This window comes from Meles meles, chromosome 18 (assembly GCF_922984935.1).
Source record: "Meles meles chromosome 18, mMelMel3.1 paternal haplotype, whole genome shotgun sequence".
Taxonomy (NCBI): domain Eukaryota; kingdom Metazoa; phylum Chordata; class Mammalia; order Carnivora; family Mustelidae; genus Meles; species Meles meles.
This window is the reverse complement of record NC_060083.1, coordinates 43,060,002-43,087,266: the sequence shown is the minus strand read 5'-3', so window position 1 is coordinate 43,087,266 and position 27,265 is coordinate 43,060,002. Positions and strand designations below refer to the sequence as shown.

Sequence of the window (27,265 nt, the reverse complement as noted above, 5' to 3'; positions counted from 1 at the left end):
AATCAGAAAAAAAGAAACCATGTAACACCCTAATCCTAATCTGAGATTTTTAAAATCCTTGAGAGCTCAAATTCCTCTATAAATCTGGAAAATGCATTTTTTTTAATTTCAAAGATTTTACTTATTTATTTGACAGAGAGAGAGAGAGAGAGCGCGTGCACGTACAAGCAGGGTGAGCAGAAGAGGGAGAAGCAGGTTCCCTGCTGAGCAGGGGGCCCAAGGCAGGGCTCGATCCCAGGACCCTGAGATCAGGACCTGAGCCAAAGACAGATGATCTACTGACCGAGCACCCAGGCGCCCCCTGGAAAACACAATTATCCCCCCACCTTCCAGCAGTGCATTTTACAACTGCTTCTGAAACTGTATTCCACTGGAATATAGACTAGATCATGGTCGGATGGTTTACATTCAGTTTTCTAAAGGAAAAAGTAGGAAATAGGAGTGAAGAACTTTAAGAAGCTCAAGGCTGAGGACCACGTATGATTAATTTACCCATTTAACAATCACTCGTTGCTTTCCCACAGTGCATAAAACACTGGACAATGCAGAGAATACAAGCAATGGAATAATCTGGAAGAGAAAATTTCTTGTGACAACCTATATCTACTCCACCCAGATTTCCTTTTCATATAACAAATATGTAATGGGCACAATTATTCAATTATTTCTATACTAATGAGTTTTCAGTATGCATAAATCATTTACTGGTTGAGCTGGTCAAAAAATGGGGGGCATGATGTTTTGAGTGGAGAGAGTGAACTTTTCAACTGCAACACCCATTTCATGACCTATAAAAGGGCAACCTTTCTGCCTTGCTGACACTGCTTCCTCTCAGGTTGTGGCCTCCTTCCCTGGGCTGTGGATCTCTCAAGCAACACGATGTCTCTCTCAGTGCGCACCTCTGGGCTGCCCCGGCGGCTGTCTTCCCAGAGTGGGACATCAGGCAGAGCCAGGGGCCCATCTGCTTCCCTTGTTGGCAGTAGCTATGGGGGGAGCAGCTTTGGCTTTGGGGACAGCTGTGGGGGAGGCTTTTCTGCTGCTTCCATGTTTGGTTCTAGCTCTGGCTTTGGTGGTGGCTCTGGAATTTCCCTTGCAGGAGGTCTGGGCACTGCTTATGGGGGAACATTGGGAGGTGGCTCTGGAGCCCTGGGAGGTGGCTTTGGAGGCCTGGGAGGTGGCTTTGGAGGCCTGGGAGGTGGCTTTGGTGGCCTGGGAATTGGATTTGGGGGAAGCCCAGGAGGCGGTGGTGCTGTAGGTCTTCTCTCTGGCGGCGACGGAGGCCTTCTTTCCGGATCCGAAAAGGAAACCATGCAAAATCTCAATGACAGATTGGCTTCCTATCTGGATAAGGTTCGAGCTCTAGAAGAGGCTAATACTGAGCTAGAAAACAAAATTCGAGAATGGTATGAAACACGAGGATCTGGGACTGGAGACCCTGGGTCACAGAGTGACTACAGTAAATATTATCCATTGATCGAAGACCTCAGGAATGAGGTAATGATATGGTTTCTGGAGGGGCTTTGGGAATTTTTTCTTCTTTTTTGCTATTGTAATATTTCACAGTGATAAACCATCTAAAACTTATGGTATTTTTCAATTTGGCTTTATCTGGAACAATTTCTCATCTCAAGATACTTAGTTTCATTTTGTCACTTATCATAAAGTGACTGTATTTCCACTACCTTTCTGCAAAAAAATGTTTCTCAATTTTTAAATAAAATACTGTAAATGCTTTCTTATAAAAAGTTAAACTACCTTAAATTCTTAATAAAATAGCATGTTAACATCACCTAAAAATTTCTTCTCAGGTGCACTTGTATAACGCTAGTATCTTACAACCTAATTTTGCATGTTTTCCCCTATTTGCCAGATCATTTCTGCCAGCATTGGAAATGCCCAACTCATCCTGCAGATCGACAATGCAAGACTGGCTGCAGAAGACTTCAGAATGAAGTGAGTAGAACAAAAAAAGAAAAACTACTGATAATTGATGTGTCTCATCATTTCTTCTTATTCCCTATTTTCCTTCCTTTGTTGATGGCAAATATTTTAAACCCTCTGTAGTATGTAGGCTCCACACATCTGTTGTTTTGGTAAATTTACATTGGGCATTCTAGGAAGAAAGCAGATTCAAACACAGCTCACATTACACGTCCTTAATTATAAGCTACTTACACCTAGGACTATGATCACCACCATGCTTGTAATTTGCTTTTGGGTCATAATGTAACATAATATTTACACCAATGTTCTAAACCACAATCTTCCATGTATCAAAATGAATTAATAATGTTTTTTACCTAGAAGTGAAATTACCTTTTTCCTGATGACACACACCACTAAAATAATAACCATACATCTACTTTTATATTCCTTCCTCCTCTCCCATATTCAACCCTCCCACACATAAGATAGAAACACTAGGGGCGCCTGGGTGGCTCAGTGAGTTAAGGCCTCTGCCTTCAGCTCAGGTCATGATCCCAGGGTCCTGGGATCGAGTCCCGCATCGGGCTCTCTGCTCAGCGGGGATCCTGCTTCCCCGTCTCTCTCTGCCTGCCTCTCTGCCTACTTGTGATCTCTGTCTGTCAAATAAATAAATAAAATCTTAAAAAAAAAAAAAGATAGAAACACTAACGCTCATTTTGCTGCACAAAATCTCCATGCAGGATGTTGCAGTGGTGATGATCCTCAGCCTATAAAATCTTGATAAAAGCTATCAGAGAAATATCAACATCTTAAATTAAATCATGAATAAAAGCTAAGCAAAAAAAATTATTTATTTTCAACTGCTTTTAGGATTCCATCAGAAACTCCACCTGGAGAGCAGCTCCTACTGTTTACAGCCAGGGCAGCCAGCCAAAGGGGAAACTGCCCCCTGGGATGCAGGGCTACTGAGGCTCATTGATGGGAGAGAAGTCTCATCTCACACTTTTTTCACTTCTCTCCAGCTGAGCAGTAAACTAGTATGAAAAAAGGAAAAGAAAAATGTTAAAAAGGAAACAGGGCATCATACATTACAATGCTGCTACTTCTACCTAATCCCCCGGGACACAAAGCAGCCCTGAGGATGATGGCAGGGGACTTATTCAAACGGATACGTTTACTCTGAAACCGTTTTTGCACTTGATTTTCAGGTATGAGAACGAGCTGGCCCTGCACCAGAGCGTGGAGGCCGACATCAACGGCCTGCGCCGGGTGCTGGACGAGCTGACCCTGGCCAGAGCCGACCTGGAGATGCAGATCGAGAACCTCAAGGAGGAGCTGGCCTACCTGAAGAAGAACCATGAGGAGGTAGGCAGATTTCTAAGCTGCTTTTTCCCTCCCAAATCCAAAAATTACAATTTCGAATTCATAAATCCAGAGTTAGAACAGATAATGGAAGACACATGACACCCTGTTAAACTGGCCATTTGTTTTGAATTCCTGGGTGTGTCTATGTGTGGTGGTGGTGGGATTGATGGAGGCTCCCACTGAAGTTTAACAGATTGGAGGTGCTTTCTGATTTTGCCGTTTTCATCATTAGATAAGGACAACCTGAATTTTAATTGTCCAAATTCAGTGATTTCTAAAGACATAGTATTTTTAAAGTTCAAAAACAGAAGCCTATCAGTAATACATAATGTTGTATACATTTGAGAAACTGGTAATGCCCAGTGTAAAACACACAATGAACTTTGGTAAGCCACACAGTATAGCAAAAGCTGGCGTACAAACAGACGTTAATCAAGACCCTGGCAATGGGCTTCTACAGAGCTTTTTATTCGCATTCAACTGTTCAACTATGGTACAGTGTGCAAGCCTTGACACTGCCTGTCCCCCCAGTTTGGCAGCTGTGGTTAAAACCCCACTGCATCTTTTCCACCAGGCTTTGCCTTCTTTGTAAAGGCCCTCGACCTCTAAGAAGCAGGGCCAACTCACCCATTTGCCATGATAGGCACAGCCCCTAGGGCCCATGGTAAGTTTAGGGACCCAAGACAATGTCTAAGTTCTTTTAAATTAAAAGAAAAACTATGAAATTTGTAGGTTTAAAAAAAAAAAGTTTTAATGCATTGTGTCAGTCACCAATGTGGTCATAAAATATAACGTTTCATTTCTTTTCTGTTGGAAGAGACCCGCGAAGGTTATAATGGGCCTCTGCGCCCCTCTCTTTCATTCACTGTCCCCAGGAGCTGCAAAGCTTCCGGGCAGGCGGCCCAGGGGAGATCAGCGTGGAAATGGACGCTGCTCCAGCGGTGGACCTCACCAGACTCCTCAACAACATGAGGGCGCAGTACGAAGCCATCGCTGAGCAGAATCGTAAGGACGCAGAGGCCTGGTTCATTGAAAAGGTACCACAAACAAAAATAAAAGGCTTTGCCACATTTGCAGAAAAGACCCACGGGAGCAGCGTGCGCTCACATCCCTTTGCCCCTCTTTGCTGTGGCAGAGCGGGGAGCTCAGGAAGGAGATCAGCACCAACACGGAGCAGCTTCAGTCCAGCAAGAGCGAGGTCACCGACCTGAGGCGCGCAGTTCAAAACCTGGAGATAGAGCTCCAGTCCCAGCTGGCCACGGTAGGGTGTGCACACACAGCATCATTTCAAGTTCTGAAGAAAACGGGCATCCACGCTGGTAAGGCCATTGGCCAGCTCCTTCCTCCTAACAGTCCCCTCCGTTGTTCTGCCATTTCCCTCCCACGTGCAGAAGAAATCCCTGGAGGTCTCGCTGGCTGAAGTGGAGGGCGACTACTGCGGCCAGCTGTCCCAGGTGCAGCAGCTCATCAGCAGTCTGGAGGAGCAGCTGCTCCAGGTGCGCGCCGACACCGAGCACCAGAACGCGGACCACCAGCGGCTGCTGAACGCCAAGGCCCGCCTGGAGCTGGAGATCGAGACCTACCGCCGCCTCCTGGACGGGGAGGCCCAACGGTGAATAGACAGGCTCAAATAGGTTGAAAATAACTTCCGTGGCTGACAACTGTGGCCACCTGATGCGCTTGGGGCAACAGAAGTAAGGAAAATACCACATCTCCTAACGACACGCCTTAGATTGATTCAAGCTCTATACTTTGCACAGTGTTGTCACCCATTATCTTACTTGATCATTCATAAAATGCTGGGATAATGGCACCACAAACAGAGGCGAGCCACTAATGAGCACTAGAGAAGTCCCCCATTAGGGTTCTGACATCAATGACTCAATGCTAGGAATGACACATCAAACAACAGCCACCCAAATCACCTCACAGCCTCCTGCCACGAACGTTCCCAAAGCAGCAGCAGCCTGGATAGGGGAAGAGCCCAGGGCTATAAATCAGGAAATCTAAGTTCTGAGATCAGACCTTCCCTTAATTGCCAGTTGGCCTCACTTAGGGAGCCTGTTTTAGGCAAGGTTTGAAAACAAAGGTCCACTACACTGATTCCTCTCAGGGTGCATTATTTAATCATTGTGCTCATCACGAAATTTAGAATACCGTCTCTATTTATCGATAGTTTTATGTACACTGTTAGCTTAAATAGCAAACTCTTTATTTCTCCTCCTCCCAGAAAGCATCATGTGGTATCACCTCCCTTGTTTCCTTTACAGTGACGGTTTCGATGAAACTTTATATGTGACAGAGTCCAAACCTCAAACACAATCGATCGGTTCCTCTAAAGGTATGTAGATTCCCTAAGAATCACTTACAGTAAGTCAGAATCACACTTATTAATAACTAAAATAAGATCTCTTGAATATTGCAGTATTATTAATAATTTAAGGTATATTTGCATTCTGGGCCAAGAAAAAATATTTATGCATTCCTGCAGAAAAATGATAGACTGTACCGTAGCAAAACTTCTGGCAAGCCCATAAGGAAAACAATCTACTCTACAAAGAAGTGTTATGAGCATCATAACAACTTTTTAAATTAAAAAAATATATTTTTTCATTTCTGCATAAGACACTGAATATATTTCATTTTCACTAAATAAAATGCATTACTTTAGAATGCAAAAGTCACTTTTGAAAGTTTAAATTAGGAGCACCTGGGTGGCTCAGTGGGTTAAAGCCTCTGCCTTCGGCTCAGGTCATGATCCCAGGGTCCTGGGATCAAGCCCAGCATCAGGCTCTCTGCTCAGCAGGGAGCCTGCTTCCCTTCCTTTCTCTCTGTCTGTCTCTCTCCCTATTTGTGATCTCTATCTGTCAAACAAATAAAATCTTTAAAAAAAAAAAAAAAAGAAAGTTTAAATTAGATGGACTCTATCTGCCAATACCTCAACAACCAACTTGGGATAAATATGTGAAACACTAACTCTTGCCCCTTTATTCCATTTTTATCTTTAGACCAAAGTAAATCCCGGAAAATCAAGACAATTGTGCAGGAAGTGGTGAACGGTGAAGTGGTCTCATCTCAGGTTCAAGAAGAACTAATGTAAAATTTCACAAGACCTGCCCCATGTTTGGTTCCTTAGAACAGGAAATTTACAAGTAGAAATTGTTCCTTTCAGAGTAAGATGCTATATTAGTTCAATTATATTTTAGTCTGTTTCATTTTCCTTGGATTCCCTATTCACGTTGAGTCCCTTTTGCTCTTTAATTACAAGTCACAGTGGCCATGTCGGTCTTTATAACAAACCAAAATCGCCTCACATCTTTCTGGATCTAGTGTTGTCTTCTAATAAACTTTCTTTTGGTGAGCTGGAACATATTTTAATCACAGGATTTTGATCAAGTAGTATTGTTTTAATAGAGTTCAATAAAAGATGAATGGCAATAATGTGAAATATGTACCTTCTTGATTCCAACAATAATGTCAAGAGCATAGACGGAGGTTTGTAAAATACGAATAGTAACATAGATAAACACTGAGATGAAGATGTCGAGGCTGAAGATTAAGTTAAGAAGATTCTTTTAGAAGTTCTGTCCTTGAGGTGCCTGAGTGGCTCAGTCGTTAAGTGTCTGCCTTTGGCTTAGGTCATGATCATGGGGTCCTAGTATCGAGCCCCACAGCAGGCTCCCTGCTCAGTGGGAAGCCTGCTTCTCCCTCTCCCACCTCCCCCACTTGTGTTCCCTCTCGCTGTCTCTCTCTCTGCCAAATAACACCAAAAAAAAAAAAACAAACAAACCCTTAAGAAAAAACTTCTGTCCTTTTTACATCAGCCCATCAAGGTTACAGCAAAATTACATTGTCCACTAGGGGATAACAGTTGTCCTGTACATTTTCTAGGACCTTCTTTCATTCACTCAAGAAACACTTTCAGAACCCCTACAGTGTGCAAAACTGGAGACTCAAAGATGAGCAAGATAGGGTCCCTGCCTGGAGGAGCTCACAGCTGAGGGTAGAGATAGGAATACAGAGAGATGGGGCACACAGAAGTTCATGGGTCACATGGAGGAAGAAGTGAACAATTTGTTAGGGGACAACTAATTGCTTCACTCAACCATCAACCAGGCAGGGGCTCCTGGGTGGCTCCACAGGCTGGCCGTCCAACCTTTGATTTTGACTCAGGTTGTGACCTCAGGGTCCTGGGATTGAGCCCTGAGTAGGGCTCCACAGAGCAGAGTCTACTTTAGATTCTTTTTCCTTCTCCTTCTGCCCCTCCGCCCACACGCATGGGTGCGTGCACGCTCTCTCTCTCTGTCTCTAATTAATTAATTAATTAATTACTTTTTAAAAAGAAACCAACCAGGCAGAGGAGGGGAAAGGGAACAGAGGAACATACATGAAAAAACACAAGGTTATAAACAAACATGGCTTTGATGTCCTTTCTCCTTTCTGGCACTGGTGAGGCCCAGAGTGGGTTTCTGTTGGGGTGGATTGGACCCACAAGTCAATAGCAGATGTCATGTTCTGGGTTGTGGCAGAAGGTGGCCAAAGTCTAAGCTTGAGTAGATGGGGTTCAATCTGGATTGGCAAATTCAAAACCCTAAAAGGAAAAATGAGAACAGGATTTAATGATTAAGAGCCTGGGCTCTAAAGCCAGACTGGGTTCAGATCCTGGCTCTGCCACTTCACAACAAGTAGCCTAATCTCTGTGGGCCTCAGTTTCCTGATCTTTGAAGTGGGTGGGGTTTGTGGAGACTAAATGAGGTAACATAAAGCACTGGGAGCAGTCTCTGGCACCTAACAAGTACTCAGTATTTGCATTCTATTATTACTTAGTGTATGGAACAAAAATGGGATGCAGAACCCAGGGGAACTGATGAGCAAGGAGTGTCAAAGGAAGCAGAAAGGAGAGGGAGGAGTCATGCAAGCCTGGAGGAATTCCCTCGCTGAGTGCAAAAATCCAGGGAAGGTTATTATGCCATTTTAGCTGAATTGCTTCAGCATGCAGCTTTCTGAAGTCACACTTCCTTTTAATATTTGCTAGTGGTTTCCAGTGCTCCGTTTATCTCCCTGTATTATGCATAGCAGTTCAACTCTCTGAACAGCTATCCCCTTCTAGAACATGTCATAGGAGAACCTTACCTTTTAGACCCAAAGAGATTATCAAGGTCTTTTCCTGAATAAAGTGCACACCCCCCAAGTAAAAAAGAATGCCCCTTTTCTGGCACTCAAAAGTGGCTGCAAACAGTTACTGTTTCAAATTACATCTGTCTTCCTTATAACTACATCTGAATTGTATGAGACTCAAAAGAAGGATTTTGCACAAGGATAAACCCAGTTTATTGGTTCTTAGCTACTTAGTTTCTCAGCATTCCTTTCTTTTGGAAGCATTTCTTCACTGGGCTCCCCAAGATAATACCTCACTTGCCACGTTTTCTCAGACTCATATTTGTGAGCTCTGAATGTTGGCTCAATCTTCCCACTTATCCTCTCTCTATATACTCATTCCCTAGGTGATCTACACTAACACCATCATTCTAAAATAAACACCTATAGCCTTATTGTGGTGATCATTTCACAATATACACAAATATTGATTCATTATGCTGTATACTTGAAACTAATAAACATTATACCTCAGTAAAAAAACAAAGCAACCATCTATGCATTGATAACTTCTTGTGGTAGCATCCAAGATGGCCCCAGGGATCCCCACCTCCTGGTCCTCATGCCCTATGTATAGTCCCCTCCCACAATGAAGAGAGTAGATCTACCGAAGAAGTGACTGTGTGTGATTTTCAAGGTTAGGTCGATAAAGCATTTCAATTCTGGGGCACCTGGGTGACTCAGTAGATTAAGCGTCTGACTCTTGATTTCAGCTCAGGTCATGATCTCAGGGTCATGAGATCAAGTCCTGCACTGGGCTCCTTGCTCATCAGGGAGCCTGGTTTTCCCTCTGCCTGCCGGCTGCTCCCCCTGCTTATGCTCTCTTGCGTGCACTCTCTCTGTGTGTCAAATAAATAAAGAAAATCTTAAAAAAAAAAAAAGGCATTTCAATTCTGGCTTGGTCTCTTGGATTGCTCACTCCAGAGGAAGTTAGCTGGACTTAAAGTTATATAATGTTGGGAGGGCGGGGGAAGTAAACTACCTGAAAAAAATCAGTGATATCACAAAATTTCCCTTAAGCTCCAGTGGCTAGGATCTCATAGCCATCAAATCCAAAATTACAGTGCTTTTCTGGTAATATCTCAGAATATTCTATAGTCTTCAGTTGAGAAAAGAGACATTAGGTTTACTATTTCAGTTCATTCTGCCCTATTCTCACTGCTAAGAAATGCATTTAGCGTAGTATCCCTATCATGAGATTCCAGCCCTCATTCCCTAGATCACAAGCCCTAATTCAACAGAGACATAAAAGGTCCCTTTGGACTCAGGAATTAATGAACTGCAGAAGTAAGAAGTCTATCTTTAAAGAAAATAACTTGTAAGAGAAATTCTAAGTACAGAATGAGACAACAGAAGACAAGCAATTCATGATTATTTTAAAATCTAAACCTTTACAAATTAAAACGTTTACTTTTTATATGCATTTGTTGTATGTAGAGGCCACAGAAAAGTGTGGGAAATATTGTATATACTAAATTGTTACAGTGGTTATCTCCTGGAAATTACCAAGGACTTGGAAGCCTAATTTACTTTTTCTCATGTACATTTCCTAAAATCCTTAACAAAGAGCATGTATAACTCTAATAATCAGGGAAGACATAAATTTTAGTTATCCAGAATCAAGGGGTTTGCAAGTAGTTCACAGTAGGAAGGGAACAATCTAGAAAACAACCCTAGATTGCCCAAGCAGTCACTTCTTGAGGCTTTGCAAGAGTGCCACCTACTGGAATCTCAGGAACTGAACATTTAAAACATTAACCCTGCCTTTCAAGCCACTTGAGGTATGTATGTTTGATACTAGAAAGTTTCTTTTTATGTATTTTTTTAAAGAGATGGAGAGAGGGCGTAGGAGAGGCAGAGGGAGAGGAGAGAGAGAGAGAGAATATCAAGTAGGCTCCACAGTCAGCACAGAGCCCGACACAGTGTCAGATCTCACAACCCTGAGATCTTGACCTCAGTCAAAATCAAGAGTTGGATTCTTAACCAAGTGAGCCACGCAGGTGCCCCTAGGAAGTTCACTTTAAAAAAAAGAGAGAGAGAGAGAGAGAGAGAGAGAGAGCGAGCACCTGGGTGGCTCAGGTCATGGTCTCAGGTCTCTGCTCAGCAGGGAGCCTGCTTCCCCCTCTCTCTCTGCCTACTCTTCCCCCTCTCTCTCAGACTTCTCTGCCTACTTGTGACCTCTGTCTGTCAAATAAATAAATAAAATCTTAAAAAGAGAGAGAGAGAGGCAGGGTGTCTGGGTAGCTCAGTCAGTTAAGCATCTGCCTTTGGCTCAGATCATGATCCCAGGGTGGTGGGATCAAGCCCATGGTCAGGCTCCCCGCTCAGTGGGAAACCTGATTCTCCCTCTCCCTGTGCCTGCAGCTCCTGCTGCTTGTGCACTCTCTCTCTCTGTGTCAAATAAATAAAATCTTTAAAAAATAATAATAAAAATTTTAGAAAGAGAGAGGTAAAGAAAGACAAAAAAATAAACTTTTACAAGCATCAACTTAGTAAATTAAAATGTTCTTACTTAAGCAACAAGTGAGTAGCTTTAGTTTCCACCAGAAAGTCTACCAGGAAGGAGGCAAGTTGTCTTAACAGATAAAAAAGAAAGGTAGGGGCACCTGGGTGGCTCAGTGGGTTAAGCCTCTGTCTTTGGCTCAGGTCATGATCTCAGGGTCCTGGGATTGAGTCCCACATCAGGCTCTCTGCTGGGCAGAGAGCCTGCTTCTTCCTCTCTCTCTCTCTCTCTTTCTCTCTCTCTCCCCTCCTGTCTCTTGTGATCTCTCTCTGTCAAATAAATAAATAAATTCTAAAAAGAAAAAAAGAAAGATAGTAACTATTCAGAATCTAGAGAACTAGACAAACAATCTGGACTACTCAAGCTTTTAAAAACATACTCAGACATCAATTGAAAAGTTTATTCACATAGCTGAGAAAATGACTTTTTATGGGCTAGTAAATGTTTCTTAAGACTTGGAGCTGGACCTAAGATTTAAATTTCATTTAATATTAGTATCATAACCTCAAAATCAAACTAAAAAATACCAGTGTCCTAACTGAATATATCCTCTTCATCCCATGCCACTTTCCTGGCTGAACTTGGCTGGTCAGAATATGTGCATTTCAGTTGTCAGCTTCGAACACACCTTCTAAAGTTATATACACATGAAGTTTCTGCTAAGAAAAGTGTATCCAGGGATGCCTGGGTGGCTCAATTGGTTAAACAGCTGCCTTCGGCTTGGGTCATGATCCCAGTATCCTGGGATCAAGTCCCACATCAGGCTCCTTGTTCGGTGGGGAGCCTGCTTCTCCCTCTGCCTCTGCCTGCCACTCTTGTCTGCCCGTGCTCGCGCTCTCTCTCTCTCTCTGACAAATTAAAAAAAAAAAAATCTAAAAAAAGGAAAGAAAGAAAAGAAAAGTGTATCCATTTAGGGATATTTCATTTATTTGCAAATACCATGAGATTTTTTTTAATCATTAGGGCTCTGATTTCATATTTCAAATGAACAGAGCTGCAAATACAACTTTTTTAACCAGTTGAAGTATAATTTTTAATTTTTTAAACAATGATCAGTTAGTATATTTAAGTATACATGGGGGATCACATATTTTTATTTGTATATTCATTCATTCAACCAGTATTTATCTAGCACCAACTATATGTAAGTCTTAATATATTCTATTGAAAATAACCAGCTTTTATGAACTAAAGGTAAATACATGATAAAGTTTCATACCTTATTCTCCTTGGTCACATTAATGCAAGTAGAATTAGGCAAGTTGCCATCATTTTTAATTGGCAGAAGTGGCATTGCTCCATACACAGTAAATGTGATTATTTAACAGAAGCGTGAGGAGGCTTAGTCAATTCCTTTTGGAAGATAGGGCACCTTTTCATTCATTTTTGGGCAACTCACACTGTTAAACAGGTATTTTCAGGGTGTTTTTTAAATTTTTATCTTTTTAGTAATCTCTACACCCAAAACGTGGAACTTGAATTTACAACCCAGAGATCAAGAGTCACATTGGGGCATCTTTTTAAATTACAATACTCTTTTTTTTTTTTTAAGATTTTATTTATTCACTTGACCGAGAGAGAGATCACAAGTAGGCAGAGAGGCAGGCAGAGAGGCAGGCAGAGAGAGAGGAGGAAGCAGGCTCCCCGTGGAGCAGAGAGCCTGATGCGGGGCTCGATCCCAGGACCCTGAGACCATGACCCGAGCTGAAGGCAGTGGCCTAATCCACTGAGCCACCCAGGCGCCCCTAAATTACAATACTCTTAAATATTTAATTGTATTTTAACACATTTTTCATTACAGTAAAGTACTTTCAAGGTACTTTAAGATGTTTTCACTGGACACCCATTTTCACAACCTCATGTGCTGATTCTGGAATGACAGAGTAATGTTAAACTTCCCATCTTATCTGATAAGTAACTGAGTAGGTTGATAAATAATAAGGTAAATTTTTGTCATTGTTTTTTTAAAAAAACAAACATATACAATCACCATCTAATCAAGAGAGAATCCCGGAACCAACACTGCAGAACTACATCTGGACTAACACAGAATTCACCCTGGGTGTTCTATAGATAAAGCAGAACAATGACGTCCGCTCTCCCTGTCTCATTAATCAGAGGTTGGGAGTAAGGAGAAGGGGTCCATGGGGTGAGGAGGGTGGGAGAATCTGACTGGGTTCCCCAGTGGAGCCTTGAGTAGTAGCTTCCCCTACGTGACTCTGGAAGGTGTTTTCACAGCTTGCAGAGCCGGAAGGAGCAAGAACTGAAGGCTAACCGGTGGGAAGATGAGAATCGCTGGAGGGGAAGGTAGGTCCCAGCAGGGAGGAGAGCTCCCTGAACTTTTTAGTCATCGTTATCATCATCATCTGTCGCCTCCAGGGTACACAGCCAAGGGCTGCCTGACAGAGGAGATAATTTCTGGGGAGTTAAAGGACAATATAACATTGGGTTTGCCCAGATAAAAAGCTAAAGCGGCAGGTTACACAATTCTTTCCTGATTTCTCCAGAGGGAGACTGTTTAGCTGCATTTTCCAAAGTACTGGCATTCGGAAAACCCTCGTATAAAACGACATCCCAAAAATGCATGCCACGCGTCACAAAACAGTTGCTATATAAAAATACATCCAAATACCTTATATCATCGTAACTTATCTATGTTTACAATGTTTATGGGTCATTTATGTTTGGTTTAGTCAGAAAAATCATGAAATAAGGGTTATTTTAACCAGTTTATACATTTCAGTCAAATTGTACTTTGGCTAAACAAGCCAAGAAACGTTATTCCACCAGTATTGGTCTAAAAATCCTTCCATGGTAACTTCTTAACTAGGTCAAGCTCTGTGTCTCCTGAGTCCATCCATTTATTTATTCATTCAACAAATATTCTAAGCACATCCTGGACACATCTGGCATTATGCCTCCTAAGTATCCGTGATGCAGTCACTTTCTTCCATCCCTACCACCACCAGCCGGGTCCAGGCCACTGCTCATGACCCCTCGCCTGAAAACCACACAGCTTCCATGTGCACCTCCCTCCCTTCTGGTCCTCCTGCCACAGTCAGGGAAGAATGTTTTGAAAAGACAAACCTGACCCTGTCACCCTACTCCTTAAAACCCTTCAAAGGCTTCCTGGTCCTTGGAATAAAGACCAAAATCTAGCAAGGTCTGGCCTGGCCCCCTTTCCCTTCTCTCAGATTGTGTGCTTCCCCATGCCTTCACCTCCCTCTACTGGCCTAGTTCAGCTTTTCTACACCTTGCTCCTTCCCACTGGCCTTCCCCTCTTTGCCTAGAATATGCTTCCTCTCCATTTTGGCCTGGCTAACTTGCACTCACCTTGCCAGGTTTGAATTTAGATGTCATCTCCCCTGAAGAGTCGGGAAGTCTCTACCCCTTCCTCTCCCCTCCCCGCCCTGTGATAACCACATCAGATTCTCCTATTATATACACTCATAGTACACTGTAGTCTTCTTATATACTTATGTGCACGACCACTGAATTAATGCCTGCTTCTCCCACTGTAAGATCTCTACGCTGCAAACTGTTTTGCCTTCTACAGTAGCCCTGCTGTCCAGCCCAGTAAATAAAACAGCAATCTAGCCCATTGTGTAGGAAGAAAATCAGTATCTGTTGAATATGTGTACATGGAATTGTGTGCAAGTGCTAGACTAGTCACTGAGTAAAAGCTGGAACAACACTACTGTGGCATCCCCAGGGCTTAGCACAGGACTCCCACAGAAGAGGCACTCACTGAACATTTGTTGCATGAATACTGAAAAATGTTGATCTATTTCTTCTATTATTTTATTGAAATATTCAACAGATTTTTCTCTATTTATCTATTAACTCTAAACCTTATTTATTCACTCAAATTTTCCACCACTTATCTTTGGTTAAGACTGGATAAATAAACCCAAATTTCTTTTTTTTTTAATATTTTATTTATTTGACAGAGAGAAATCACAACTAGACAGAGAGGCAGGCAGAGAGAGAGGAGGAGGCAGGCAGAGAGAGAGGAGGAAGCAGGCTCCCTGTGGAGCAGAGAGCCCGATGTGGGGCTCTATCTCAGGACCCTGGGATCATGACCTGAGCCGAAGGCAGAGGCTTTAACCCACTGAGCCACCCAGGTGCCCCAAACCCAAATTTCTTATGCACAGCAGCTAAGCAGTATCCACCATATAGTAGGGATTAAGAGGATGCTGATGCTTTGCAGGATTATTTATAATAACCAAGATATAGAAGCAACCCAAGTGTCTATCGACATATGAATGGATAAAGAAGATGCAGCATATATCTACAATGGAATATTACTCAGCAACAACAACAAAAAGAATAAAATCTTGCAATTTCCAATATCCCCTCTAACGTGGACCAAAAGGGTATAATGCTAAATGAAATAAGTCAGTAAGAGAAAGACAAACAGCAGACGATTTCACTCATATGTGGAGTTTAAGAAACAAACAAGTAAACAAACAAAAAAAAGAGACAAACAAAAAACAGACTCAAATACAGAGAACAATCTAGTGGTTGCCAGAGGGGAGGTGGATAGAAGAAACAGACATAGGGGATTACCTTGATGAGCACTGAGAAATGTACAGAACTGCAGAATCATTACATTGTGTACCTGAGACTAACAGAACACCATGTATTAATTATACTTGAAAAAATAAATAAAGAGGATGCTTTGAATATATTTAATTTGAATCTATTTATTTTGGTTACTTTATTTTTCTTTTAAGATTTTATTTATTTATTTGACAGAGAGAGATCACAAGTAGGCAGAGAGGCAGGCAGAGAGAGAGAGGAGGAAGCAGGCTCCCTGCTAAGTAGAGAGCCCGATGCAGGGCTCGATCCCAGGACCCTAGGATCATGACTTGAGCCAAAGGCAGAGGCTTAACCCACTGAGCCACCCAGGCGCCCTAGTTACTTTATTTATTTATTTTTTTAAATACTATGAGTCACATGGAAAGGAATTCCACTTACTTTATTCTCCTTAAATCCTAATTTTAAAAAAATTAGACTGTTGGGGACTGAAACACCATGAAGAAGTTGTTTGCATTTTACTGAGAAATTTGGTGAATTCAACTGATATTTTCAGAAAAACCTAAAGAATACTTGTCACTTTGTGGCGACATAACTTTTTTTAATCTAAAATACACAAATTCTCACTTGGTAATTTCACAAGGCATGTTAATGTAAATCATATTGCTCAACAGACAATATCTGATGACGCAGTAGAAAGTGATCTTCAGTTTCAGTAAGCAGAGTCTTTACATTAATGATGCCTTTTTTTTTTTTAAGTAAATTAACCTGAGGACTTTTCCCATATATCTAGAGTCCCAGGAGTTGTTTTCACAAAACACAGTACCTCAGTCTCTATGAAGTCTTCATAAGAAAAAACAAAACAAAACTGTATCCATCAAAGTTCACTTATGAAGCAATCCCAGAATCCTTTCATTCATCAGTAGAGCGAGCTTTGTACACAGGCACTCAACTCACTATGGATACAAAACTGAGTTCTCTTAAAGCAACCGATAGAAGATAGCTTGGCTTTCCATGTAAAAATTGAGACTGAAACCTTAATACTTCAGGCAATCTAGACCAAAATAGAACTTGTTCCTCCTTCGTTAACCAAGGTGTTCTATCTCAAATAGACTTTTCTCTCAAGTATTTACTGGCCATTACAGAAGCAACTGGACCAAGCATAGACATATATGTAAATAACATTACCTTGAGGGAGAAAGACACCTGCCTAGACCAGAAAGAAAATACAGATGAAGTGCTACAGAAGTTGGTGGAGGGAGAGAACACATAGGGCTGGGACGCGAAGACCAGGGCCACTTTTACGGCAGAAAAGCATGTGAGCAGTTTGAGGATATAACAATCTCAGTGTATGGTGTTAAATGGAAATGGGCAGGCAGGAACAGAACCAGAAAGCATCTCCCGCAGAATGCTTTCCCACAAGACCAAGGGACCCTCTTCTGAGAATCCTATGTTGACCATGGTGGTGTGAACTTTATTTATAGATGAGTTTGTGTGTCTGATTCCTCTTCAAAGGCAGGGCCATGTATTATTGACCATCCAGAAATACATTCCCAGCACTTAATGCAGCACCTGGCAGAATGTAGGTGTGCCCAACATGTTGACTGGAGTGATGGTTTAGAAACATCACATTCAGATTATACATTGTCAAAATGATTGAAAAATTCAAGGGGAAAGATTGGCTGAAATCCAATGAAAACTATTTGTTAAGCCCATCATTTGGCACAGTTTAAAATAAATCATATATTGACTGAATTTTTCATTGTGGCACCCATTATGCTGCCACACAGGTACGCCTCTAGTTATGAGTTACTATTCTGGGAATAGTAATACAGCGTATTTTAATCACTGAGGACACAGGAAAACAAAAGCAACAACACTACAAAGTGCCCACCGATGACTTTGTGTTGGGAAGACTGTCCTGCTCAGCACTGCTGTAACAGTGACACCTAACAGCTCAGCAACCCAGAAGAAAAAATATAAATTGTCGGGGAAAGTCTGCTTAGAGTGAAATAAAAATCCAATGTGTATTATGAGATTTTGCAATAGCTCATGTTGTAATAGAGAAATGTGATTTTAACTGAAGGAGGGAGATAATTACAGCTTAGAAGCCAACTAACTAATCAACACCACAATCAGAAAAGTCTGAGTGACAAGCCTTGGCCTCACACCCAAAAGGGTGAACCCAAAATGTGAGTGAAACAAGTTTCCATTACAAGTGTGTCCAAGACACCTGAGCCATCCTGAAACCAAGGCGGGGTGGGGGTGGGGAAGGCAAGCGTGTTAGGTTACTAATGACTAATTATTCAATTTAAATAATTTCTCTCTTTAAGAGGAGAACAAGAAATTGTGCTGTATTCTATCTCAGGAAGTATGACTACGCTGGAGACTGATTGCAACGATATAAAACAAAGCATGGATCCCTTAAAAAAAAAATCTCTTGAATTAATACTTAGGGACAGAAAAAGAGAAGTTCAATCAATTCTATGGATTTAGAAGTGATCCAAGCAATAGCAACCCAGATGATAATGGAAGAGAAAACCATGTCCTCAAAGGAGCAACTGAATGAACTGATGACCCCTTAGCTTAGAACAGAAACAATTTTGGAGGGTAGAGTGACACTCTTTAAATATCCAAAAGACTCCAAAGCTAAGTTTTATGCGGCAGAGAGCACACTATATTCTGTGTGGCAGATTTCAGTTCAATATAATGAGAGAGATTTCAGTAGTTAGAGCAGCAGAAATGAAAGGCCCAATGAGATAAGGAGCTTCTCTTCACTAGAAACATTCAAGCAGAGATGGAAAGTATTTGAGTAAGGGAGTTCTGCTTGCTGTTGAATATTGTTAACAAGAGAAACAAGAAGGGAACTAACATTTGTCTGTACCTACCATTGGCAAGACACTTAGCATGTGTTATCTAAATGTGCAGTTTCTACCTAATGAATTGGGTATTATTTTTCAGATGAGGCGACTAGGGCTCAGAGATGTTAAGAAACTTACCACACACCCAGTAAGAGGCAGAGCTAGGATTTGCAATCTGGGAACATCTAAGGTCCCTTGAATATTGTGTTCTGGTTTACACCATAACAGTGAATGTGTTAGTGGCCTAGATGATTCCATTCTGATCATTTCTGTCAATCTTTCTAGTCTCATATTATTTCTGTCAGAATATTTAGAGGGCTTTTGGTCAAAGGGCAGAGTAGCTTTCCCCATGACATCAAACTCAAACGATAAACCGTCCTTTAGGTCCTGTCCAGATGAATTCTGTAATTTCGATGACCAGAATCCCTAACAACTCATCTAAACTAGAAAGAGCAGAGTTTTAGCTCACATGGATACAACCCAGGTGACTGGCTGTGGCTTTTTGGATTAAGGTTAATATTAAGTTTCACAGGTCAGTCTAGGGTCAGCAGGAAAGAATGTCATTATCAATTAGTAATGTCTGCTATGAGCACAGGACAGAAGAGTGGCAGCAAGAATGTTTTGTTTTTGTCGTCTCTAATCTACACATTTCTTAAACTATTTTCTAATTTTTGTCCTCAATTATTGAATGGATACAAGCTCCACTTTTTTTACTAACTGCTGAAAGTAAAGCTAATGTTGAAAGTAATGCTTCCTGCTATTATTCCTAAAACCACTAATGGAGGGTATAGGAATACATAATGAGGCAGATAGAAAATGGCCCACAAGACTTATTATCAAAGTACTTTTTTAAAGATATAAATTAGAATTATGGAAACCTTATCCTGGTCTAGAATCTGTTCCTCTCGTTTCATGTCCAGAAACTGGACTTTGCCAGTATACTCAGAGATGATGTAGAACTTCATGAAGACTTACAATGATTGTATTCATACAATACTAATGTATAGATCAGAATGCAGAATGCCAGCTAATTAACAGTAAGGGACATGTCTTTCCCGGTGTTCAAGGCCACTCAGAACACCCACTTTCCTGCTGTACTCGTACTTGACAGGATGAATTAGGAATCAGGAAGTTGCGGCATAAGCACAGAATTTGAACAGAAGTTAAGAGAAAAACTTGAGGAATATTTCCTCCAGATCCACCCTCCACCCCCACCAACCCACAACCCCATCCCACCCGCACCACCACACCCCTCCACCTCGCCCAGCCCCTCCAGGCCAGGTAAGGTATCTCTGCCACATGTTAGGCAACTCCCCCTAGTGGCTGGACTGAACACGTGCCCAAACTCAGCATCTCTCTCCTTAAGATAAGGCTAAAGGAAGCTTCCCTGAATCCCCTTTGATATCCCGTGCTGACCACACTCCTTACCCAGTTGTTGGCCCTGGGAGATAGATTATATTTTGGTTTTATTAGTTCAGTTAGGAAGGCAAATATATTTCCTTTTCTCTCAAGTTCATGGGGATACTTCACTGTCTCATCCATATTTATAGCTGAGACTACTACTTTCAAGTATTGAAGGGCACCCCTTGGTTCATTGTACATAAGAATGAAGCCTTATCATTTTAAAAGTTCAAAGGAGAATGATACACACCTTAGAGACTCCATTCACGTTTACCAATTCTAAAACATAGAATTTTTCTAGTCATTTTTTTAACGATACCATGTATCTGTTCTTGAAAGGTTCCCTGTGATGAAGCTTAAATTATCCAACAGGTCTTTTCCTACATCACTGAGGCTTCACTGTGTCTTGGACCACTATTATTTCTTTATTAAGTTTTAAATTTTAGGGGTGCCTGGGTGGCTCGATTGGTTAAGCATCCAACCCCTGGTTTTGGCTCGAGTCATGATCTTGGGATCATGGGATCAAGACCTAGGTCAGGCTCTGCACTCATCGGGGAGTCTGTTTGAACACATTCTCCCTCTGCCCCTCCCCATACTTTTTTTTCCCCTCTCTCTCTCTCTCCCTCTCTCTCTCAATTAAATAATTTTTTTAAGTTTTAAATCTTAATTCCAATATAGTCAACATACAATGGTATATTAGTTACAGGTGTACAAATACAGTGATTCAACAGGATCACTATTGTTTCTGATCACTCTTTCTTCCAGATACCTGAGTGCTTTTTCACTTCTTGGTTCTTTGCATGTTCCCCTTCTCTTGCTTCCCCAGAAGCCCTAAAGAGCTACAAAATTCTACTTACTTCTGTTCTCAAGTACATTCCACATCCAAAAATCTTCACTCCACTCTTACTTCCCTCCTCACCATTTTTTTGTCTTCCATACCCACTCCGGATCCTGCAGCGATACAAGATACAGATGGCTTCATTCCATCTCCATCTTTTCTTCCCTGATCACAGAGATCTGGCTTCTGCACCCTATGTTGTCTGGAAAATTCTGGCTTTCAGATCTCTAAGGATCTTGTGGCAATATCATGGACATTGTTCTAGCCCTCATCTTCTCTGATCTTTCTTGCAGATTTTGAAATTCAAGACTTGGAAGAAGCTCTGGGGGGTTCCAGAAACCCCAGTGGGTGAATCATTCATGCTTCAATCCATAATGTGATTTCTCGGGGTTCATCTAGTTTTCCCAATCACTCCTCATTCACTCCCTTTACTCAATACTTAATCCTCCCCCCCATGTTTAGCCTAACTTTGAGAGTTTCCCTACCATTCAGTCTTAACGTTCTACTCTTCTCTCCCTTAAAAAACTCAGTTGTTCTCAAGGCTTCGACTATCACCCTGATACGGATGATACCAACCCTTATGCACTCTCCTAAATTCTTCTATTAATTTCCTTTTTAAAGGGAATTTAAATTTTCCTTTAATTTGAGAAAATGGTCATGTTACGTAACCAACAAACTATGAAGACTGAAAATGTGTATGTATATTAGTTGGTAGCTTTGAGAGAACTCACTCCCCTATACTTAACATGATCTTTTCAGAATCCAAAGCTGCCAAACTGAAAAGTGACTTTGCAGTCCTAGCCCTATTTGCCATCTCTGAACTACTGAAATCGTCCATATTGTTGGCCATTCTACCTTCTTGAAATTCTTATCTCCTTTGGCTTTCTTGAAACTTTTGTCTCCTAGCTCTCTCCTTTTCCCTTTGAGTGTTACCTTTCAACCTCTTTTGTTTCTCCTTAAATGTTACAGTTCCTTGAGGTTTTATCCCTGGTCCTCATCTCTACCATTTCTCCTTGCAAAATCTCATCCAGTTTCATGATTGCTCTTTGCCAGTAACTTCCAAATCTGGCCACGATTTCTGGATCCCAAACCCACACGCAACTGCCTTTGGAATATCTACACATGGGTGTTGACAGGTATTTTACCCCCCAATCTTCCCTATCATAAACTCATTATCTTTCCTACAAAACCTGTACTTCTCAAAGTCCAAAATTGGAAACCTTTTGTCATTTAACACTCTCCTTCTCCTTCATCAACCCCAAACTAAGCAATAATCAAATGCAACCATTCTTATCTTCTATCTTCCCCTTCTTTCCACCGCACTACTACTTTCTTGAAGTTCTCACTGTTTCTTCCCCTTCCCGCGGACCCTGGCAAATCCTTCTATCTCATCTCCCTGCCTCCAGTTTCTCTGTGATCCATCTAGAACGCCAGCAACAATGTTATCTTTCTAAAAATTAGGGTCATGTTCATCCTCTGCTTAGCAACCTTTATTGGTCCACACCCTGATTATAGGACCAAATCCAAATTCCTTAGGATGGTATTAAAGGCCCTTCCCCAACTGGTTCCAACCTATTTTTCCAGTCTTATCTCTTGGAAGTCACTCATACAAACTTTATCCCCTAGCCAAATCAAACTTTTCAGTTCTTCAAATATGACATGCATATTTACACCTCCTTTATATACACTGGTCCTTCTGCCTTGAAATTTTTCCCCACTCATTTTTTAAGATACCATTCAAATAGCATCTCCTATGTCTTCCAGAGACTGGTTTTTCTTTCTTGGTGCTTGTCTTTCTTGGTGCTTTCTTGGTGCTTTACTTACATAAATCTGTATTATTCAAATCATCCTGTTCTGTAATTATTTGTGTCTTATCCGCTACCCTCTACTCCCCAAGATATGGTTTCTTTGAGAGCGAGGACCATATCTTACTTATCTTTGCATCTTCAGAACCCCATAAAGGGTTTCTGGTATATAATACATATTCAGTGAGTTACTTGTATAACAATGGGGAAATCAGAGCCAAAGTACCCAACCCTTCCTTGAAGAAGGTGAAGGGAAAGACCTAGAGACAAAAAAAAAGAACCCTCTTTACCCTCTTTTCTACTTCACCTGATCTAATAGTTGTATTAACTGAAAGAATACAGAAAAGTCCTTCCTGGAAAATTTTTATCACCACAATGCCTGAAATTTCACGTAGGTAAAAGGTACATTTTTAAAATGTAAGTAGTTTTGGTGAACACCTCTCCACCCCTACCCACCTTTGTCAGTAAGTCACACCTTAGATGAATTAGACTACCCAGATGGTTATCCTCCTAGTACCTATTTCCCCATAAGGCTATAAGTCTCAAAGAGAAGAAGAGAACAGGAAAATGGAGCACATCAGGAAAGGACAAACTGAACTGGAACGTGGCTTTAGTGACCATGGGACCCAGGAAAGCTGGCGGCAGAGGGCTGCTGAGAGGAAGAGAGCAGCATAACAAAAATCCAAATTCAGCGATGGAAACTTTGGTAGGTACCCGTTCTTCTACTCCTCCCTAGAGATGAGGGAAACACCCTCTCTCACACTCAGCAAAACAGCCCCACCTCTGCAAGCAGGTTTGGCTCTTCAGGGAAAGAACTCACCTTCCATTGTTACTTTACTCCTGCAAACTCTTGTAACTTAAGTATTGTTCCCACCTACTCCCCCCCTTATCCTGCCTTTCACCTAGGGAGGATGCAAGGAAGAGACTGGTGAGCCAGTTTCTGTAGTCCCAAGTCACAGGCTGCCACAGGGGATCAGATCTCATCTGATTCTATGACCTGAGAACTTCTCTTTCCTCCTCCCTTACTAGCAGCATCGAGCAGGGTTTCTGAGAGGAAGGTTGGAAGGAAGAAGCCCAGAGCGTTTCCATAGAGCAAACATAACAAGTAACCAGGAACATTTTCAGTCCTGGTAACGGTGTCAACATACCTTAAAGAAACTAAAAGCCAAGAGCTGTCTGGGAGGATGCCCAATTCATACTGAATGAATGACTTTTTTTGGGGTTTCTGTAAACTAGTCCTCCAGGACACCCCAGTTCCTATCCTCCAAGCCCTATTCTCTGCCTTCCTTCGATTCTAGAGGCCGTTGATATTCTTCCAGTGAATTCGCTTGCTTAATGCAACCAGTCTGTTTCTGATTGCCATGATTAGCTACACTGTGAGGCCCACCTGGATCCTCCTAGAACAGATGCTCAGCTCCATCCTCCATTCCCAATACTCTTTATGCATAAATCTACCGTTCCAGGAGCAGGAGAGCCCTGTTCACTACCTAGAATTATGCTAAATGTCAAGAAAGAAACATGAATAATATATGGTCTGTACCTTCAAAGAGCCTATACTTTGATAAGCATGCATTTCATGGCATTGCAATCATTCACTGTCCTATTAACCTCCTGGCCTGCCATACAGTAGATTGCAAGCAGGAAACAGCAGGCACCCTGGAGTTAGGAAAAACTAGGAGAGTTTAATACACGGACTATTTGCAAAAGTGCGGGCACGGTGTAGGGAAACTACCACTAGCTATTACTCCCATTACTAGCTATTACTCCCATTACTAGCTATTGCTCCCATTACTAGCTATTACTCCCATGCCCAAAAAGACAAAGGAAAGGGACTCAGAAGGGGAAAGTCAAATAAAGAGGGTCACCTTGAAAGGAGCTATGCCTTTTAATGAAAGGCCACACCCAACTGGTAGGGGTCAGGGGAATAAATACCCCAAACTCATTCTCCTCCCTCTCTTCCTCCCATTTACTGGTTGGGTCCTCACTGGGCAAACTAATGAAAGCCAGAGAACAGCTATCTCCCTGGAGCAGAAGAGCAGGAGGATAAAGGTAGAAAGTGGATCCAGAGGAGCAAATGGCTTTGCATGGTCAGCACTCAGTACACGTTTGCTGAATGAGATTCTTACTACTACATGTGTGCAGACAATTTCTAGTTCACTTTTCTCTTATTAGTTCTCAAGTAGCTACATTAGTGTCTTAGTTGACAGTTTCCTGATACATACAAGTTTAATTCTCTTCTTCCTCACTGCTACAGAAATATATATACCAACATTAAAAAGACAATTGTCAAAAAAAAAAAAAAAAAAAAAGACAACTCTAACTTCCCAATAATCAGCATCCACTCTTAAAACCCTGAGGAAGGCTCAGACTCTTCTGTCTTTCCACGCATTTTCACCCTCTCCATTCTGCACGCCTAAGTGTAACAAAATCACAGGCCCTGCGGGGAAGACATGAGAAGGCAAAACCTTCCCTGTGCTCTGGGGAGGGTTGCAACAGACAGAGGTGGGGATCATGGCATGAGGGAGTGGGGGGCACAGAGCTGCCACCTGCAGACATCTGGGATGCTTAGGACAGACTAGGAGATAGAGAGGAAGAAGCGCCAGACAGCAAGCCAGAAGGAGAGGTGGCTTCCAGAAATTCGGAGCAGACATCTGGAAGAGAACTCTGAGATACAGGCATGGAAACAGGAAGAAATCTGGGCATAGATTAAGAAATATGAAAGTTTATGCCTTCTCGTTCAGTCTATTCCCACACACATACATCCTGACAGATTAAATCACATTTTTGCTTAAGGCTGCCCTTTTAAGTGCAAAACTGTGCTTTCAACAGATTTCTGCCCAAAATAACCTCCCTTCTCCTTAGCAAGAACTGAAAATCCTATCATGGGGAACAATTTCTTATTTCTCAATTGAAGAACAAGTTCAAAATGCAAATCCTTGGGTACCTGGCATTGAATAAGTGAATAAGGCTATATTTCTACATTTCTACATTTCTATATTTCTACAGTGAATAAGGCTATATTTCTACTTGTGTAAATGAACACTACCGTATCTTCTCCTTAGACAGAAAAGGGGATTAAAACACAATAAAGCCCATGTATGGGGCCCCTGGGTAGCTCAGTCGATTCAATGTCTACCTTCGGCTGAGGTCATGATCCCAGGGTCCTGGGATAGAGCCCGGGTTGGGGTCCCTGCTCGACGGGGAGCCTGCTTCTCTCTCTGCCTACAGCATCCCCTACTTGTAATTTCTCTCTCTATGTCAAATAAATAATTTAAATATTTTGTAAAATTTTTTAAAAAAGAAAGAGAGAAAGCCCATGGCTTCAGATGAAGGACAGAGAGATTTCAACCCAGGGAAGAAAGGGTGAAAAAGAAAGAGAGCCAATGACAAACATTAACAACTCCACAGTTCTGTCCAGAGGAGTCTGAGATCTGCATAGATGTCTAGAATCAGCACACGCTCAGTTGCTGAACTTAGGAGGAACTCTGGTCAAGAGGCATGCACAACAACTGTCTAAACTCTGAGGCCCATAACCATCCTGTGAGAGTCCCTGGCACACACTGCAGCATTCAATAAGTATGTCTTGAATGGTGCTATAACTAGGGTTATGAGTTTTATTTCTTTTTAAGATTTTATTTATTTGTCAGAGAAAGAGAATGAGAGAGAGCACAAGCAGGAGGAGTGGCAGGCAGAGGGAGGAGCAGGCTCCCTATAAGCAAGGAGCGTGATGCAGGACCCGATCCCAGAACCCTGGGATCATACCTGAGCCAAAGGTAAATGCTTAACCAAGTGAGCCACCTAGGTGCCCCAGGGTCATGAGTTTTAAAGGCCACTCTGAAAGGGGAACCCTCTTACACTGTTGGTGGGAATGCAAGCTGGAACAGCCACTTCGGAAAACAGCACGGAGGTTCCTCAAAAAGTTGTTCCCTATGACCCAGGAATTGCACTACTGGGTATTTAACCCAAAGATACAGTTGGAGTGAAAAGAAGGGCCACATGCACCCCGATGTTCATAGCAGCAATGCCAACAACAGCCAAACTATAGAAGAGCCAAGATGCCCTTCAACAGACAAATGGATAAAGAAGATGAAAGAAGATGTGGTATATATACACAATGGAATATAAATCAGCCATCAGAAAGGATGAGTACCCAAGTTTTACATCAACACGGATGGGACTGGGAAGAGAGTGAGTGAAATAAGTCAAGCAGAGAAAGTCAATTATCATATGGTTTCACTTATTTGTGGAACATAAGAATAGCCTGGAGGACATTAGGAGAAGGAAGGCAAAAATGAAGGGGGGGGAATCGGAGGGGGAGGCAAACATGAGAGACTGTGGACTCTGAGAAACAAACTGAGAGTTTTAGAAGGGACACGGGTGGGGGGATGGGTGAGCCTAGTGATGGGTATTAAGGAGGGCATGTATTGCATAGAGCACTGGGTGTTATATGTAAACAATGAATCTTGGAATACTACATCAAAAATTAATGATGTACTGTATGGTGACTAACACAACACAATAAAAAAAAAGAAAAAAATAAGGAGGGCACGGATTGCATGGAGCACTGGGTGTCATTCGCAAACAATGAATCATGGAACACTACATCAAAAACTAATGATGTACTGTATGGTACGTAATAACATAACACAATAAAAATAAATAAATATTAAAAATAAATAAATAAATAATAAAGACCACTCTGAATTAAAGTGGGGAACAGGGAGGAGAAGAGGGTAAGGGAGAGAACAAGCACTTACTGAGTGTCTACTATGTACCAGGCATTAAATACTCGGTTCTCATTTGTTTTCCCAACATCTTTTGGAAGTTGTACATATGAGGAAACTGAGACAAACTTATAAGTAACTTTTAT

At 41.8% G+C, this 27,265-nt stretch overlaps 1 protein-coding gene and 1 long non-coding RNA gene across 2 annotated transcripts in view; one reads left to right on the top strand and one right to left on the bottom strand.

Annotated features, from left to right (window-relative positions):
• Positions 1-336: 336 nt before the first annotated feature.
• Positions 337-6,962, top strand: KRT12 (keratin 12). Its single transcript, XM_045983842.1, has 8 exons — positions 337-1,494; positions 1,871-1,953; positions 3,135-3,291; positions 4,167-4,328; positions 4,427-4,552; positions 4,683-4,903; positions 5,562-5,632; positions 6,300-6,962. Exons 1-8 carry the CDS (start codon positions 880-882, stop codon positions 6,389-6,391), a joined length of 1,527 nt encoding a protein of 508 aa, XP_045839798.1. The 5' UTR covers positions 337-879; the 3' UTR covers positions 6,392-6,962.
• Positions 6,963-7,687: 725 nt separating this feature from the next.
• Positions 7,688-27,265, bottom strand: part of LOC123928797 — a 35,493-nt gene continuing 15,915 nt past the window's right edge. Inside the window, exon 4 of the long non-coding RNA XR_006815815.1 lies at positions 7,688-7,882. This is a non-coding gene — a long non-coding RNA (uncharacterized LOC123928797). The remainder of the gene's footprint in view (positions 7,883-27,265) is intronic.

Excerpts from the sequence above, each read along its gene's own strand:
- KRT12 (XM_045983842.1), top strand. The coding sequence starts at position 880 with ATGTCTCTCTCAGTGCGCACCTCTGGGCTGCCCCGGCGGCTGTCTTCC. Across the intron at positions 1,495-1,870 it reads TCGAAGACCTCAGGAATGAG|ATCATTTCTGCCAGCATTGG; the intron begins GTAATGATATGG and ends CCTATTTGCCAG. Across the intron at positions 4,904-5,561 it reads CTGGACGGGGAGGCCCAACG|TGACGGTTTCGATGAAACTT; the intron begins GTGAATAGACAG and ends TTTCCTTTACAG.